The sequence below is a fragment of the Eubalaena glacialis genome, chromosome 3 (genome assembly GCF_028564815.1).
Source record: "Eubalaena glacialis isolate mEubGla1 chromosome 3, mEubGla1.1.hap2.+ XY, whole genome shotgun sequence".
NCBI classification, from domain to species: Eukaryota; Metazoa; Chordata; class Mammalia; order Artiodactyla; family Balaenidae; genus Eubalaena; species Eubalaena glacialis.
In genome coordinates this window covers 151735371-151752251 of record NC_083718.1, presented here as the reverse complement: position 1 = coordinate 151752251, position 16881 = coordinate 151735371, and the positions used below count along the sequence as shown (strand labels likewise).

Below are 16881 nucleotides of genomic sequence, written 5' to 3'. Positions count from 1 at the left end.
ATTTGTATGCTCATGGGAATGATCTAGTAAAAAGGGGAAATTGATGATGCAAGATGGAAGGGGAACAACTGGTGAAATAATTGGTGGCTGGGATCAATAAAGAGGGGATGGGATCTATTGCACAAGTGGAAAGATGGGTGTTAGGTGTATAGACAGTTGATTTATTAATAACAGAAAAGAAGGCATACAAAGATTCAAAGAAACAAAATCCCTCTCTACAAAACTTTCAGCATAATAGAGGGGAAAGACAAACCAGTACTTACAAAAATATGAAATAGCTTGAAAAAAATCGCTACAGGGGCACACAAGAGTGTAAATAATTCACACATAGGAGGGGAAGATTGAAGGAAGAGAGGTAAAGGGTTCACAGAGGAGGTAATGTTTGACCAGAGTACAGCATGTGCCAAGAAAAGTAGCACAAAACCACATAACAGAATGTGAAGCTGGAAAGTTAAGAATCAAAAAATGGAGGGACTTAGACCTTATCTGCCATGGTTAAGAATTTTGCTTAGAAGGAACCAAATGAGAGAACACAATTCATTTATACTCTAGCTAGTGCTCAGTACCTGCTCAGTAATGTATTTTCATAGAATAGCATTTAGGCTATCATGTAATAAGAGCACTATCTAATAGGATTACTGTAAAGATTAAATGAGATAATCTATGTAATCTCCATAGAATAGCACTTAATACCTAGTAAGCACTCAACAAATACCAGTTATTATTAGGAGAACAAAGATCATTGTTGGTGGTGGTAATAAAAATATAAAATCTCTGTACACGTCTTCAGAGGACCAAGTCAACTTTCCAAACTACAATCTACTTCCAACCTTTCTGCAAACAGTTTAATTCTGGTCCAACCATGTAACTAAGCCCACCATCTCCACCACAAAAAAAGAAAAAATAATACACACACACACACACACACACACACACACACACACTAGAAAAGGACTATAATATACTCAGTTTCCTATGACTTGGACAGGCTTAATGACTGACTTCATTCTAGGAACCAGTATGAAAATAAGACCTATGTCAGAGTGGAAGTCCCAGAACAAACCATCTTCTTGTCTGCCAGTTCTCCCAAGTAAAGAATATCCTAGAAACAGACCAGATCACCAGAGGTTACCCTACATATCTACCAAACCCATTATGATTGGGTCTACACCCAAAGGATTCAGTTGAGAATAAACAGGCTTCTAAGGTAAAGAAAAATTTGATAATCTAAACATCCTATAAAATGCTAATGATTAAATTATGGTATATCTACACCATGGACTTCTAAGTGGACAAAATATATTGAAAAACACTAAATAAGAAAATGTTCACAACATTGTTAAAGATGGTATTATACCACTTCAAAATTATAAATTACAACTGCATAGCAAAAAGGAATAAAGGTTATAAAAAATGTTACCAGTGGTTAATGCCAGGTGGAATGATTATAGGGAATTTAAAATTTTTCTTGTTACCTAAATTTCCTACAAGGACCACATAATACTTTTGTTTATTGATCAATCTTTTTTAATTACTAAAAAGTAAACAACTCAAGTCAAATCTCTCCTTTTCTCTAGAGAAACAAGCTTACTTAATATCACTTCTAATCATTTCTCTACATATCTAAACACAGTAAATTACATTTTAGGTAAACATATAATGGGAGGTGTTGTTTTCTGGGTTTTCTTTATAAAAATGGAATTATACAATATATTTTGGTTTGCAACTGGCTTTTTTCATTCAATAGTAAGTGGGACACCTCTCCATATCGATATATAAAACCATCTATCTATTTTTTTTTAAACACTTTATTTTTTTTTAATAAATTTATTTATTTATTTACTTATTTATTTACTTATTTATTTTTGGCTGCATTGGGTCTTCGTTGCTGCGCGCAGGCTTTCTTTTTAGTTGCAGCGAACGGGGGCTACTCTTCATTGCGGTGTGCAGGCCTCTCATTAAGGTGGCTTCTCTTGCTGCGGAGCACAGGCTCTAGGTGTGCGGGCTTCAGTAGTTGTGGCACATGGGCTCAGTAGTTGTGCCTCACGGGCTCTAGAGCGCAGGCTCAGTAGTTGTGACACATGGGCTTAGTTGCTCCATGGCATGTGGGATCTTCCCGGACCAGGGCTCGAACCCGTGTCCCCTACACTGGCAGGCAGATTCTTAACCACTGCGCTACCAAGGAAGCCCCTCTATCTAGTCTTATAGTTACATATTATTTTCCTTGTAGAATGGTATAATAATAATCTTTAGCCAACCAATGGACAATAAAGTTGTTGTCAACTTTTTGCTATTACAGTGCTGCAAATATCATTTAATAATTGTGAACATATTAAAACAATAACAGCTAACATTTGAATGCTTATTACGTGCCAACTACCACAAGCTTCTATATGAATTAAATATACTACAATATCACCATTCATATTATTATTATTTGTATAATTTATATTTTTTTCTCTGTAACCTGCCTATTCATACTTGTTTTCTCTCAAAAATCAAGTAATTATTTTTTAAAACTGGCCAGGATACCAATTTGATCTAAAAAGTTCCTAGCAGAATATCCCCAAGAGTTCCATGAAAATGCCTGGCATATGGGCACTCATGCATTTAGACGTTCTACAAATACTATTTGAGAACTATGACATGCTGTGAGTGAGCAAAACAGACTTGAACTCCAGATTCATAGGTTTTTAGCCTAGCAAACATTTGTTAAATTAAGTTAATAAGAGGAAAGAAAAAAAAAGTGAAGAGGGGAACACATCAAAGAAAGAATAGTACCATATACATCAGCGCACACCATTCAATACACAATTATTGGGTTGGCCAAAACATTCGTTTCCGTAAGATGGCTCTAGTAGAGCTTAGTTGTGTTTAACCTCATTCAAAACAATTTCATTAGAGTGTTTTGTTACAGCTGTCATATCAGCGTGCATTTTTAAAAAAATCAAAATTGCTGAATTTTTATGTAGCCATTTTAATATTGAAGATGGAAGAAAAAAAGCAACATTTTCAGCATATTATGCTTTATTATTTCAAGAAAGGTAAAAACGCAACTGAAACGCAAAAAAAGATTTGTGCAGTGTATGGAGAAGGTGCTGTTACTGATCAAACGTGTCAAAAGTGGTTTGAGAAGTTTCATGCTGGAGATTTCTCACTGGACGATGCTCCATGGTCAGATAGACCAGTTCAAGTTGATGGCGATCAAATTGAGACATTGAGAACAATCAATGTTACACCACCTGGGAGACAGTCAACATACTCAAAATATCCAAATCAAGCTGTGAAAATCATTTGCAGCAGCTTGGTTATGTTAATCGCTTTGATGTTTGGTTTCCACATAAGTTAAGCAAAAAAAACCTTCTTGACCACATTTCTGCATGCAATTCACTACTTAAACGTAACGAAAACGTTCCGTTTTTAAAACAAATTGTGATAGGTGATAAAAAGTGGATGCCGTACAATAATGTGGAAAGGAACAGATAATGGGGCAAGGGAAATGAACCACCACCAACCACACCAAAGGCTGGTCTTCATCCAAAGAAGGTGATGTTGTGTATATGGTGGGATTGGAAGGTAGTCCTCTATTATGAGATCCTTCCGGAAAACCAAACAATTAATTCCAACAAGTACTGCTCCCAATTAGACCAACTGAAAGCAGCACTCCAAGAAAAGCGTCCAGAATTAGTCAACAGAAAACTTATAATCTTCCATCAGGATAACGCAAGACCACATGTTTCTTTGATGACCAAGCAAAAACTGTTACAGCTTGGCTGGGAAGTTCTGATTCACCAGACATTGCACATTCAGATTTCCATTTATTTCGGTGTTTACATAATTCTCTTAATGGAAAAAATTTCAATTACCTGGAAGACTGTAAAACGCAACTGTAACAGTTCTTTGCTCAAAAAGATAAAAAGTTTTGAGAAAATGGAATTATGAAGTTGCATGAAAAATGGCAGAAGGTAGTGGAACAAAACGGTGAATACATTGCTCAATAAAGTTCTTGGTGAAAATGAAAAATATGTCTTTTATTTTTACTTAAAAACTGAAAGAACTTTTTGGCCAATCCAATATAATTACCCCTTAAAACAGTCTTGCCACATCTTGTGGGTCTAAGCTACTATCTTCAGATTAATCTTAAAACACTGCTTTATTTACATCATTTTCATGCTCAAGAACTCATAACTTCTCTCTCAGTATTTCTCAAATATACTTCACCCATTCTCTACACTATCTATTTCAAACCTTCACTGCTAAAGGCTTCCCTTCTGTTTCCCACTCCTTCCCGTACAACTTCTTAGAGGACCACTTAAGTTGACCTCAATGCCTACTTTACAGGAAAAAAAGTCCCTAATCCTTCCAGAAGAGAAGGAAATCAACACTTACCAAGCATTTATACAAATCACTAAAAAAAGCAGAATGGATGTCCTGGAGGTATGATTAACATTTCCAAAAACTTAAAACAAATTACATATAGAGAAGTAAAATTCCACAGGCTATTTTAATAAATGCAGACTGGTAAACAAGTATTTTGAGGTGTTATTTTCAACAAAATATTCCTTTAATCAGGTCCGCCTCTGGTACTTATTCACACATTCAAAAGATAAATAATTATAATACAATGGATGTGTACTGTAATGGACCATGTATAAAGTCCTACTGAAATACAGTGAAAGGAGGGATTAGTTCTGCCTGGAAAGGCTTCACAGAGATAACATCTGAGCAGGTCCTAGAAGGATAATTCAGCTCCCTGGGCTGCAGATGCCTCATGTCTACTTCTGGTTACAAAATTCAGAGAATTTAACTTTAGGATGGGTAAATCTTTAAAATTCATCTAATATCGAGGTTTTCCACCTTTATTTTAAAGTAACAAAATCTTTCCTTTAAGAGTCTAATTGAAAACGTTGGTTTATAAAACAGATAAAAGTGGACCTGCTCTTTTGAAAGGAGAGGAAGTTATTGGAAAACACTGCTATTTTTTTTTTTTTTTTTTATGGCTGTGTTGGGTCTTCGTTTCTGTGTGAGGGCTTTCTCTAGTTGTGGCAAGCGGGGGCCACTCTTCATCGCAGTGCGCGGGCCTCTCACTCTCACGGCCTCTGTTATTGTGGAGCACAGGCTCCAGACGCGCAGGCTCTGTAATTGTGGCTCATGGGCCCAGTTGCTCCGCGGCATGTGGGATCTTCCCAGACCAGGGCTCGAACCCGTGTCCCCTGCATTGGCAGGCAGATTCTCAACCACTGCGCCACCAGGGAAGCCCAAGACCACAAAAATGTAGAAATGCAACAATTACTCAGACAACACCTTTTAAGCATTATCTCCTCTTTGAAGTCTTTTCTAACTTTCTCCCCAGGTAGAGTTTATACCACTCCTTACTTTATTCCTTGCTATACCCAGCACATACTTCTATTACAGTTTCTATAAAACTTTAGTGCTCTAATTATACCTTTTTTATGTGTCTGTGTCCCTCTACTACATTGGAAGCTCCCTGAAGGCAGGGACTGTCTTAATCATCTTTGTATGCCCAGTACCCAGAATAAAATATCATTTATTAAGTTATATTCAACCAAGTTTCAGAAAAGATTAAAGATAGCTCAGCGCTTAGCACACAGTAAGACTTGGTAAGTATTTTTCAAATGAATATGCCAAAAATGAGGTCATTAAATGAAACAATACATCAAAGGCAGTTAGAACAGTATTTGACACATAGTGTACATTCTATAAACATTACCTGTTATTATGTAACTTTATATAGGCAGAAAAACTGAAGCTGTTATTTAATCTGGATGGCAAAAGCTAAATAACTTTTATCAAGGTTTCAACTTGCTCATTTACATTATTACTAATATAACCACATCTTTGATGAGAAAGAGAGAAAACTTAGCCCATCCATAAAGATCTTCAGCCTGGGAAGAATAGTACAAAGAGTTGTGTACTGTTAATCTCTAGATGTGGAGTGAAAGAAGAATTTAGGCCTGTCTTCAATTTAGGGCTAAAACACTTCCTTCTAGACCTTAGTTTCAGTCACCTGTCTTTTGCGGGTGGTGGGGAGTGAAAAAGATTAAGTCTAAGGTTCTTTCCTGCTCTAACAATGTAGGGGCATACAACAAATTTAACCTAGAATCCTTCAGCTTTCAACTCAGTAAGAACTTTATAAAAATCAGTAAATTGTGCAGGGCATTTGGTGTCAGACGGACAGGGTTCAAACCAGCTCTGTTATTATTCAGCTGTATAATTCTGAACAAGAAGCAGACTCTCTGGATCTCAATTTCCTCAACCTTTAAAATGAAGTTAGACAATATGCTCTCTCCTTAAAATACATTACAGTCATGACGTTCTATGGAATAAGTTACCTGTGAAGAGAATATTTAGGTGGGGATTGAGCCACCAGTTACTAGAGATGTTTAGAGGATTATGGCATAAACCAAAAGTTAAGAATTTCAGGATTAGAAGAAACCTTACAAGTCTTCTATGACTCAGTTGAGACTCAAGTCCTCTCTAATATATTCTTGGAAGAGTTCACCCAACCATTCTAGCAAAGAGAAACAACCCATGGAAATAAGTCATTTCATCACAGGCCAACTCTGATGCCAAAATTCTTTTACTGAAACCACACGATCCTCTAGTAACTTCCACCCATTAGTTTTACCCCCCTTTCAACTACAGGCACCTCAAGTATTTGTGGATAGTGATGATATGCCCCTTAATATCCTCTCCAAAATTAAAACCCCCAGCCCCTTCAACCTTTCCTCATAACAGAATACCAAGACTCCCTGACCATCCAGCCTGCCATCCTCAGGAAAACCTCCACTCTTGCTTTAGCGAATGTCATAACTACTCCAACAACCCTTCCCGTTCTGACATCCTGATTCCTGGTGGGACCCAAGATCTGCCCCTCGTTGAGCTGACACCACACAGATGCCCCTAACTGCCCTTGCCACTTCCATCCAAGGAAGCTTCTGGGGTGGGAAGTGTGCCCCTGGTTGCTCCTTCGGAAGATTAGGAGACGAGAAGGTACCACAGCGGGAACAGAGAGGCCGCCCCCTGCTCTCCTCCCCGGTCCAAGCCTTCTCCCTCACCGGTATTGCTTGGGATCGCTGGGAGACTTGACGATCTCAGGATCTCCGACATTACTGACAGGCCCCCTCCGTCCCTCCTCCTCAGATTCATCGGCTCCCAGACGAGCAACCCGGCCGCTCTCGCCCAAATCCTGTCCATTGGGCTGCAGGTCAGGGCAGCTGCAGGTGGACTTCGCCTTGTTCCTTCCAGGCATGGTCAGAATAGGAAAGGGTCTGGCAGCCGCCGAGTCTTCGCACCGACCCCGCGCTTCTATTCTCCACAGCGCCGCGAGCTCCCGCCCGGCCTCACACCACAACTTCCTCCCGGTGGCACAGACTGCAGCAACCGTGACTCTCCTCAGCATTCAGCACCAAGCCGGAGCGAGGGGCATCCCGCTCGCCAAGACCCACCTCCTCCAGCTGCTCCTCCTCCTCAGCGTTCCAGAGGCGGTGGCGGCCGGTGGTAGTGCTGCCGCAGCCAGGGGGAGGACAGGCCTGAACCCCTCCCCCAATCCGGTCTCCCTCACGCCAACTTCCCTCATCCCCCCGCCCTCCTGGCCGTCGATGACGCAATTGATTCTAGCCAATAATAAGGCAAGAGAGCAGTCACGCGCACGTAATCAACCAATGGGAACAGGGAATAAAAAGAACCAACGAGCGCGGGCCGAATTCTCGGAGCACCCAGCGAGCTCTTCGAAACCAGGGGTGGGCGGGGCGAGAAAAAAGAGGCGGAGAGAGTGGCGCGGAGGACGACGGGAGAAGGGCGCCCGGATGGGTGCGCAGCGTTTATGACAGAAGCGGGAAGGTGGTTTGAAGAAGTGGTTGAATAGCGCTTCGCGGCTCAGAGGAAAATATTCCCCTGTTGAGAAAACCGATAGGCGAGTGGAGAAAATTAATTCCCAAGCCTTTTTTTTTCCCCACTCATGTCATATTTTGCTCATCCTGCCCCTCAAACCTGGGGTGGAGACTGTGGCCGTGACTCAGCACGTAAAAAGCAGAACGCCGGAAGTATTTTTCTGCCGCCGGATGGAAGCTGCGCTTGAGTGGAGCTGAGCTGAACGCCAGAAGCAGCAGTTTTGATTCTCCGCCTTGTGGCCTGCTAGACCATCGTGCTGTTCGCCCTCAGGGCCTAAGAAAGTTTAAAAGACCGGTGTACATGTGTTCAGTCTTGCATGTGAAAACATTTTTTAACTCCCCCTCAGACTGGAGTCCACAGCCTTAAGTTAGCAAACTTTTATTGAGCAGCCACCTCGTGTCAGACTGCTGCCCTCAAGTCCTTTTTCCCAAAGTTTTTTGTGCTTTCAGTGGCCTTTGGTGGGCAAAATGTGATTGAAACAGACATACTTGAAAATAAAAAGCAGCTGACATACAATATGTCTTATTAACCATGGGATGAGGGTTCCTAGCACATAAAAGGAATAAATATGAATGAGTGAATGGAGAAACACTTGAAGCAAGGAGATTTATTGTTGATTGTTATAAGTCTTTAAATTTTTCTAGGCTTCCCCAACTCCAGACACAGGGAATACAATCATGAACAAAACAAAAATCCTTGTCTTCTTGGAGCTTGCATTCAAAGGGGAAAAAACACAATGAAAACAGATTTTTTAAAAAGTGAAAGCTATGACAATGAATAACGCAGGATAGGAGAGTAAGGAGTTGGGAAGGAGAAATGCAACGATTCAGGCAGGAGGTGAAACCTGAACTAGGGCAGCAGATGAGGTAAATTCATTGAAAAATACCGTTCAAATATCCCAGTTTGTTTTCAAGAACCTATCAATTTTTAAACTAAGCAATTCCACTAGATTGCCCTCCTTCAGAGCAGTGTATTTTCTTTATTACCAGTCCCTAACGTAGCTTCGCAGCACATTGTAAAATAGTAATGTTTGTTGTTGAATAAATACCTGAAGTGACATGACTATTTGGGGTTTGTTTTTTTTTTTAACTCTCCAAAGCAATAACACATTACAAGTAATAATTCCCAAAATTGGGTTCACCTCTTGGTGAGTGTCTAGCCAAAAGACACAACTAAGCCAAAGATTGGGAGAAGGAAGGATTAATTACATGCAGCAAGTAAGGAAAATATTGGGGATCTTTCCTAAAGCAGTGTCTCCCTGAACAGCAAAACTGGGGAAGTTTTAAGCTAAGGGAACATGCATATTCATGAAGGGATTTGGGTGGTGTATGCATACACATGCAGGGGCTTGAGCAGCAGCAAATTCAACAGTGAATTGGGGCAAAGTTTGACAAAGTCCAACCTTTAGTAGACTGAAGTCACAAGAGTCAGAAAAGGTCAACATGATCATTCCTTAGATTCCTACCAGTCTGAGGTCTTAGCATGTAGTTAACATTCTCCAACAGGGGGTAGGAGGTTAGTTCCTGTAGAACAACTCCAAGATATGTATCAGATTAATACTCCTCCCTTGAGGAGGAACTAGCACTCTCTTTTATCACTGAACTATTGTTTCTTGACCTTTTCCTCTGTTCCTGCATTCCTTTGTTCCCTTAAGATCATTAATTACTGAGTCCTGCTCAAGGGCAAGCATTGTGGCCAGGCTTAGATCACAAAATGGCTTAGTCCAAAATGGCTTCTCTTGTGTCAAAAAAACTATATCTGGTTCTTTTCCTCTGAGGACTCCCTATCCTATCTGCTTACAGTAAGGAATCTTCAAATTCAGCCAACAATTGGGATTTTCTGACTAGAAACAAAGAGAGGCCACATCCTAAAGTGTGACCGTCAGTTTTTCCCTTTATAAAGAGGCCTCTGAATCTTACAGGTCACTATTGAAATAAGGCTTCCCTGGTGGCGCAGTGGTTAAGAATCTGCCTGCCAATGCAAGGGACACGGGTTCGAGCCCTGGCCCAGGAAGATCCCACATACTGCGAAGCAACTAAGCCTGTGGCCACAACTACAGAGCCTGAGCTCTAGAGCCTGCAAGCCACAACTACTGAGCCCACGTGCCACAACTACTGAAGCCTGCGTGCCTAGAGCCCGTGCTCCGCAACAAGAGAAGCCACGACAGTGAGAAGCCCGCACACCACAAGGAAGAGTAGCCCCTGCTCACTGCAACTAGAGAAAGCCCGCGCACAGCAACGAAGGCCCAACACAGCCAAAAATAAATAAATAAATAAATTTATAAAAAAAGGAATATAGCAACACTCTGTAATTAGGCATTCATTTATTCATTCAACCAACAAATTTAGCGCCTAACGTGTGCCAGACACTGGGAATAGAGTAATGAATAAGAAAATTTCCTGTTCTCTTGGAGCTTACAAGCAAACTAGTTGGAGAGATATTAAACAAGTATGCAAATTTTTAGATTTATCATTATGAATAGTTTTTGAAAGAGGGACCTAGTTTGGTCAGAGAGTTTCTCTAATGAGACATTTAGGCATACATTTGGAAAATGTATAAGAATTGGTATAGGAATGTATAGGAATAGACTTGTTCAAAAGCTTTGAGAAAGCAAGTCTAATATGGCTAAACTACAGTAATCTGAGAGCAAAGGAGAAGTGAGTCAGTGGTCAAGATTATACAGAACCTTCCTAAGAGTAAAAAGAAGTCATTGCCTTGTCTATTTTGTGTGTAGCTGGATTCCTAGCTTCTAGAATAGTGCCTGGCATATTAAAGGTACTCAATAAATAATGGTTGAACAAATAAAACAGGAAGACATTATCACAGGTGTTTTCCAAGTAGATCACTCTGGCTGATGTGTGAAAAATAGTTTGGGGGTCAGGTGGGGGGAGACCAAGACTGAAAGAAAGAAGAGAGAGAGCACTTAGGAGGGTATTAAAGTGATATAGACACTAGAAAATGATGGCTCGGATTTGAGGAGTAATAGTAGAGATACATGTACACAGATATGTCATATATTCAGGAGGTAGAATTGACTGGTTTGGGGTAGTAACTGATTCAATGTGGAAGAATAAAGAAGAGAGAGGTGTCACTCCCTGGTGTCTAGTTTTCTGGGTGAATAGATGATGGTGCCAGTATCTCAGTAAACAAGAAATTTTGAAAGAAGAGCAGGTTTGGGAGGAGAAAAGCCTAAGCTCAGTTTTGGATGTTATGTTTGAGTCATTGTGAGCCATACAAAAGGAGGATCAGGTCTGGAGCTCAGAAAAGAGGCCTAAATTGGAGATGTCAATTTGACCTTTTTGGACTTCTAGGTGGTAACCAAAGCCTTTTGAATAAAATCACCTACACTCATTGTGAAGAGAAAAAGCCTCAAGAACCAAGCTTTGAGAAGCTTATAGAAGAGGAAGAACTCCCAAAAGAGACTGAGTAGGAACTACCAGAATGGTAAGAGGAAAACCATAAGAATGTAATATCACAGGAAAATTTTCTCTTTGATGCTTGGCCCAATACAATTCTGACCCCATAGCAAATGTCAAAAGTGTCAGATTAGATGTGTAAAATATGAGAACTAGCAAGGGATCACAGGAGTACTTTAATCTGGCCTCTTCAGCTATAAAGAGAAATACCTATCCAGAGAGGTGAAGCTCACAAGTAACCCATGGCACAGCCAGGACTCCCAAACCAGGAGTGTTATTTTCCCATTTTAAATAATTTAGAAATTTGCCATCTTCCATTTGAGTATTCATAATTATTGTGAAGAATATTCCTCAGAGAAAACAGATAAGTTAAGCTATTGCCATTTTATAGGAAACTGAGATATTTGAAGGTTAAAAAGATCTTAAGAGCCCCAAGAAAGATAAGAAGCACAGATTATAATTTTTAACCTTATTTCCCCAGGCTCTCCTAGAGTGTTTAAGTGCTTTTTTCTATCTTCAGCAACTCTACACTCCTTCCCATTTTTACCTTAAGGATTTCTCTCCCGGGAATTCCCTGGTGGTCCAGTGATTAGGACTCCGTGCTCTCATTGCTGAAGGCCCGGGTTCGATCCCTGGTCCGAACCCTGGTCGGGGAACTAAAATCTCACAAACTGTGCAGTGCAGCCAACTGTCCTGCCAGGTCGGGTGACCCTTCTCTCCCTATTTTTTTCTGATGAGGTCAGAAATCATGAAAATTAAACACATCTCATTTTTATGTTTGATGCCTGCTTCAGAAAGTTATTTTAGTCAATGCAATGGCTGTCTGCCTCCCAGAGGGACAAATCTGCGCCTTACTCCTAAAAATTCAAAGGTAAATTGTTTTATTAACCCCATTACCCATCTTTATATCTGAGATGGATGATAATCAGAAATGTGGAATATTGATTCTAGGGTGAGTAGATTGGGAGTGCTGTGAGCCTCAAACCTAAAGTTATCTATCTTACTTGAGTGTCTAAAATTCCCCCATTAGTGATTCATTATCCTCTTTAGAACTCCTCTTAAATGCCAATAATATCCTTGAAAGGAGTAAAAAACTAGCACCATTTTGTGAATGGATTTGCTTTTATTTCCCCCTTTTTGAAGCACACTGTGGGCAACTTGAGATCACCATGAACCCAGGTGATAAAGAGGTTGCTAAATGTGAGAGGAAAGGCACAGAAAGAGGAAGTAGGTAACAAGAGAAATACTATTTACTTTACAATTCTGTCCTGGGCCCATGCTCTAAGCAATTATACTTTTGGAGCTCTAGTTATTAGTGTCCTGCCCACTGATGGCTCTCCACCTTTGGTAGCTTTGTATCTAGGTCAAGAAGTAGGCATGTTCTTATAGAGTCTTCTGTTGTGAGATTAAATGTGTGCACAACATACCAAAGAATTTGTGTGATGATAAAAATAGTTTTCTATTGTACTATAAGCATACTTCTAGAAAGAATTTAGTGTTCAAACTTCAAAATAAATTGAGTGACTTTAAAAAATACTTTATGTCAAATGAAAGTTATTCTGTCACAAATCCAGCCAAGAGCTCCTCAACTCTCATGTAAAGATACAGATTTTGGGCATAGGAGGGAGGCCAGGGAGATCAGGAGAGGCAGGCAAGAGAGGGCCTCCCAGACCAGAGGAGCAAGAGAGGAGAGAAGGGCATTTGCCCCGCCCACTTGAGCCCAGGAAGCCTTCTGGGCTCCCAGGTGAGGTCCCCTACCCTCTGAGACCAGGGGTGGGGGGCACGCCTGGGCCCCTTCTGTTCCTTGAGCCTAAGCCCCACCCCCCACAGCCCCCAGGGCCTTTTCCAGCCCTGTGGGTCCTGAGCATTGGCCCCGCTCACTGCCCAAACCTCATCCTTGCTTAGGCCCCGCCCTCTACAGCCAAGGCCTTTTCCCCCCACCTTTTTTCTTCTTTTTCCCTCCTCCTCTTTTTTACTATTGTGGTACTGATGTACCTTCTGGTTGTTGATTCATATATATTTTTTAATTAATTAATTAATTAATTTGTTTATTTATTTATGTATGTATGTATGTATGGCTGCATTGGGTCTTCGTTGCTGCTCGCGGGCTTTCTCCAGTTCCAGTGAGTGGTGTCCAGTCTTCGTTGCAGCGCGTGGGCTTCTCATTGCGGTGGCTTCTCTTGTTGCGGAATACAGGCTCTAGGAGCACAGGCTTCAGTAGTTGTGGCTCACAGGCTCTAGAGCACAGGCTCAGTAGTTGTGGCACACAGGTCCAGCCACTCCATGGCATGTGGGATCTTCCCGCATCAGGGCTCAAACCCATGTGCCCTGCACTGACAGGCGGATTCTTAACCACTGCGTCACCAAGGAAGCCCCATCTATATTTTTATTTTTATATTCTTTCTAACATATCTGTTAGTTTCCTGGTCTAATTTTATTTTTTACTTTGTTATTGTTCTTTTTTTTTTGCTGCCCCATGTGGCTTGCAGGATCTTGGTTCACGAGCCCAGGGTCAGGCCGAAGCTCCTGCAGTGGGAGCTCCGAGTCCAAACCACTGGACTAGCAGAGAACCTCAGACCCCAGGGAATATTCATCAGAGTGAAGTCTCACAGAGTTCCTCATCTCAGCACAAGACCCAGATGTACCCAATAGCCTACAAACTCCAGTGTTGGACGCCTCAGGCCAAACAACCAGTAAGACAGGAACACAATCCCACTCATAAAAAAAAAAAAAAATTAGATGGCAAAAAAATATGTCACAGATGAAGGAGCAAGATAGAAACCTACAAGACCAAATAAATGAAAAGGAAATAGGCAATCTACCTGAAAAAGAATTCAGAGTAATGATAGTAAAGATGATCCAGAATCTTGGAAAGAGAATGGAGGCACGGATTGAGAAAATACAAGAAATGTTTAACAAAGATCTAGAAAAACTAAAGAACAAACAAACAGAGATGAACAACACAATAACTGAAATGAAAAATACACTAGAAGGAATCAATAACAGAATAACTGAGTCAGAAGAATGAATAAGTGAGCTAGAAGACAAAATGGTGGAAATATCTGCTGAGGAGCAGAATAAAGAAAAAAGAATGAAAAGAATTGCAGACAATCTCAGAGACTTCTGGGACAACACTAAATGCACTAACATTCAAATTATAGGGGTCCCAGAAGAAGAAGAGAAAAAGAAAGGGTCTGAGAAAATATTTGAAGAGATTATAGTTGAAAACTTCCCTAACATGGGAAAGGAAATAGTCACCCATATCCAGGAAGCACAGAGAATCCCATACAGGATAAAACACACCAAGACACATATTAATCAAACTAACACAAATTAAATTCAAAGAAAAAATATTAAAAGCAACAAGGGAAAAACAAAAAAAATCATACAAAGGAATCCCCATAAGGTTATCAGCTGATTTTTCAGTGGAAACTCTGCATGCCAGAAGGGAGTGGCAGGACATATTTAAAATGATGAAAGAGGAAAACCTACAACCAAGATTACTCTATCCAGCAAGGGTCTCATTCAGATTCAATGGAGAAGTCAAAAGCTTTTCAGACAAGCAAAACTGAAGAGAATTCACCACCACCAAACCAGCTTTAAAACAAATGCTAAAGAAGCTTCTCTAAGTGGGAAACACAAGAGAAGAAAAAGACCCACAAAAACAAAACAAAAACAATTAAGAAAATGGTAATAGGAACATACATATCGATAATAACCTTGAATGTAAATGGATTAAATGCCCCAACCAAAAGACACAGACTGGCTGAATGGATATAAAAACAAGACCCATATATATGCTGTCTACAAGAGACCCACTTCAGACCTAGGGACACATACAGACTGAAAGTGAGGGGATGGAAAAAGATATTCCATGCAAATGGAAATCAAAAGAAAGCTGGAGTAGCTATACTCATATCAGATAAAATAGACTTTAAAATAGACTGTTACAAGAGATAATGAGGGACACTACATAATGATCAAGGGATCAATCCAAAAAGAAGATACAACAATTATATATGTTTATGCACCCAACATAGGAGCACCTCAATACATAAGGCAAATGCTAACAACCATGAAAGGAGAAATCGACAGTAACACTTTAACACCCCACTTACACCAATGGACAGATCATCCAAAAAGAAAATTAATAAGGAAACACAAGCTTTAAATGACACAATAGACCAGATAGATCTTATTGATATTTATAGAACATTCCACCCAAAAGTGGCAGAACACACTTTCTTCTCAAGTGCAGACAGAACATTCTCCAGGATAGATCACATCTTGGGTCACACATCAAGCCTCAGAAAATTTAAGAAAATTGAAATCATATCAAGCATCTCTTCTGAGCACAACAGTATGAGACTAGAAATCCATTCCAGGAAAAAAATGGTAAAAAACACAATACATGGAGGCTAAACAGTGTGCTACTAAATAACCAAGAGATCACTGAAGAAATCAAAGGAGAAATTTTAAAAATACATAGAAAATAGTAACAACGAACACACAATGACCCAAAACCTATGGGACGCAGCAAAAGCAGTTCTAAGAGGGAAGTTTATAGCAATTCAATCTCAACTCAAGAAACAAGAAAAATCTCAAAAAAACGATCTAACCCTACACTTAAAACAACTAGAGAAAGAAGAACAAAGAAAACCCAAAGTCAGTAGAAGGAAAGAAAGCATAAAGATCAGAGCAGAAATAAATGAAATAGAAATGAAGAAAACAATAGCAAAGATCAATAAAACTAAAAGCTGGTTCTTTGAGAAGATAAACAAAATTGATGAACCCTTAGCCAGACTCATCAAGAAAAAAAGGGAGAGGATGCAAATCAATAAAATTAGAAATGAAAAAGGAGAAATCACAACTGACACTGCAGAAATACAAAGGATTGTAAGAGTCTACTACAAACAACTCTATGCCAATTAAATGGACAACCATGAAGAAATGGACAAATTCTTGGAAAGGTACAATTTTCCAAGACTGAACCAGGAAGAATTAGAAAATATAAACAGACCTATCACAAGTAATGAAATTGAAACCGTAATTAAAAATCTTCCAACAAACAAAAGTCCAGGACAGATGGCTTCACAGGAGAATTCTATCAAACATTTAGAGAAGAGCTAACACTGATCCTTCTCAAACTCTTCCAAAAAATTGCAGAGGGTGCATACACCATGTGTGTATACACCATGGAGTGTTTCATACACCATGAAGCTTTTGAGAAAATTCAACACCCATTTATGGTAAAAACTCTCCAGAAAACGGGCATAGAGGAAACCTACCTCAGCATAATAAAGGCCATATATGACAAACCCACAGCAAGCATCATACTCAATGGTTAAAATCTGAAAGCTTTTCCACTAAGATCAGGAACAAGACAAAGATGTCCACTCTCGCCACTCTTATTCAACATAGTTTTGGAAGTTCTAGCCACAGCAATCAGAGAAGAAAAAGAAATAAAAGGAATACAAATTGGAAAAGAAGAAGTAAAACTGTCACTGTTTGCAGATGACATGATACTATACATAGAGAATCCTAAAGATGC

General features: G+C 39.9%; 1 protein-coding gene across 3 annotated transcripts in view; it reads right to left on the bottom strand.

The window, feature by feature from the left end:
• Nucleotides 1-7577, bottom strand: part of NRDC (nardilysin convertase) — a 95938-nt gene extending 88361 nt beyond the window's left edge. For all 3 annotated transcript variants that reach the window (XM_061184228.1, XM_061184229.1, XM_061184230.1), the window contains exon 1: nucleotides 7080-7577. In XM_061184228.1, the coding sequence (XP_061040211.1) occupies nucleotides 7080-7423 (344 nt within the window). In that variant the 5' untranslated portion in view covers nucleotides 7424-7577. The remainder of the gene's footprint in view (nucleotides 1-7079) is intronic.
• Nucleotides 7578-16881: the final 9304 nt, after the last annotated feature.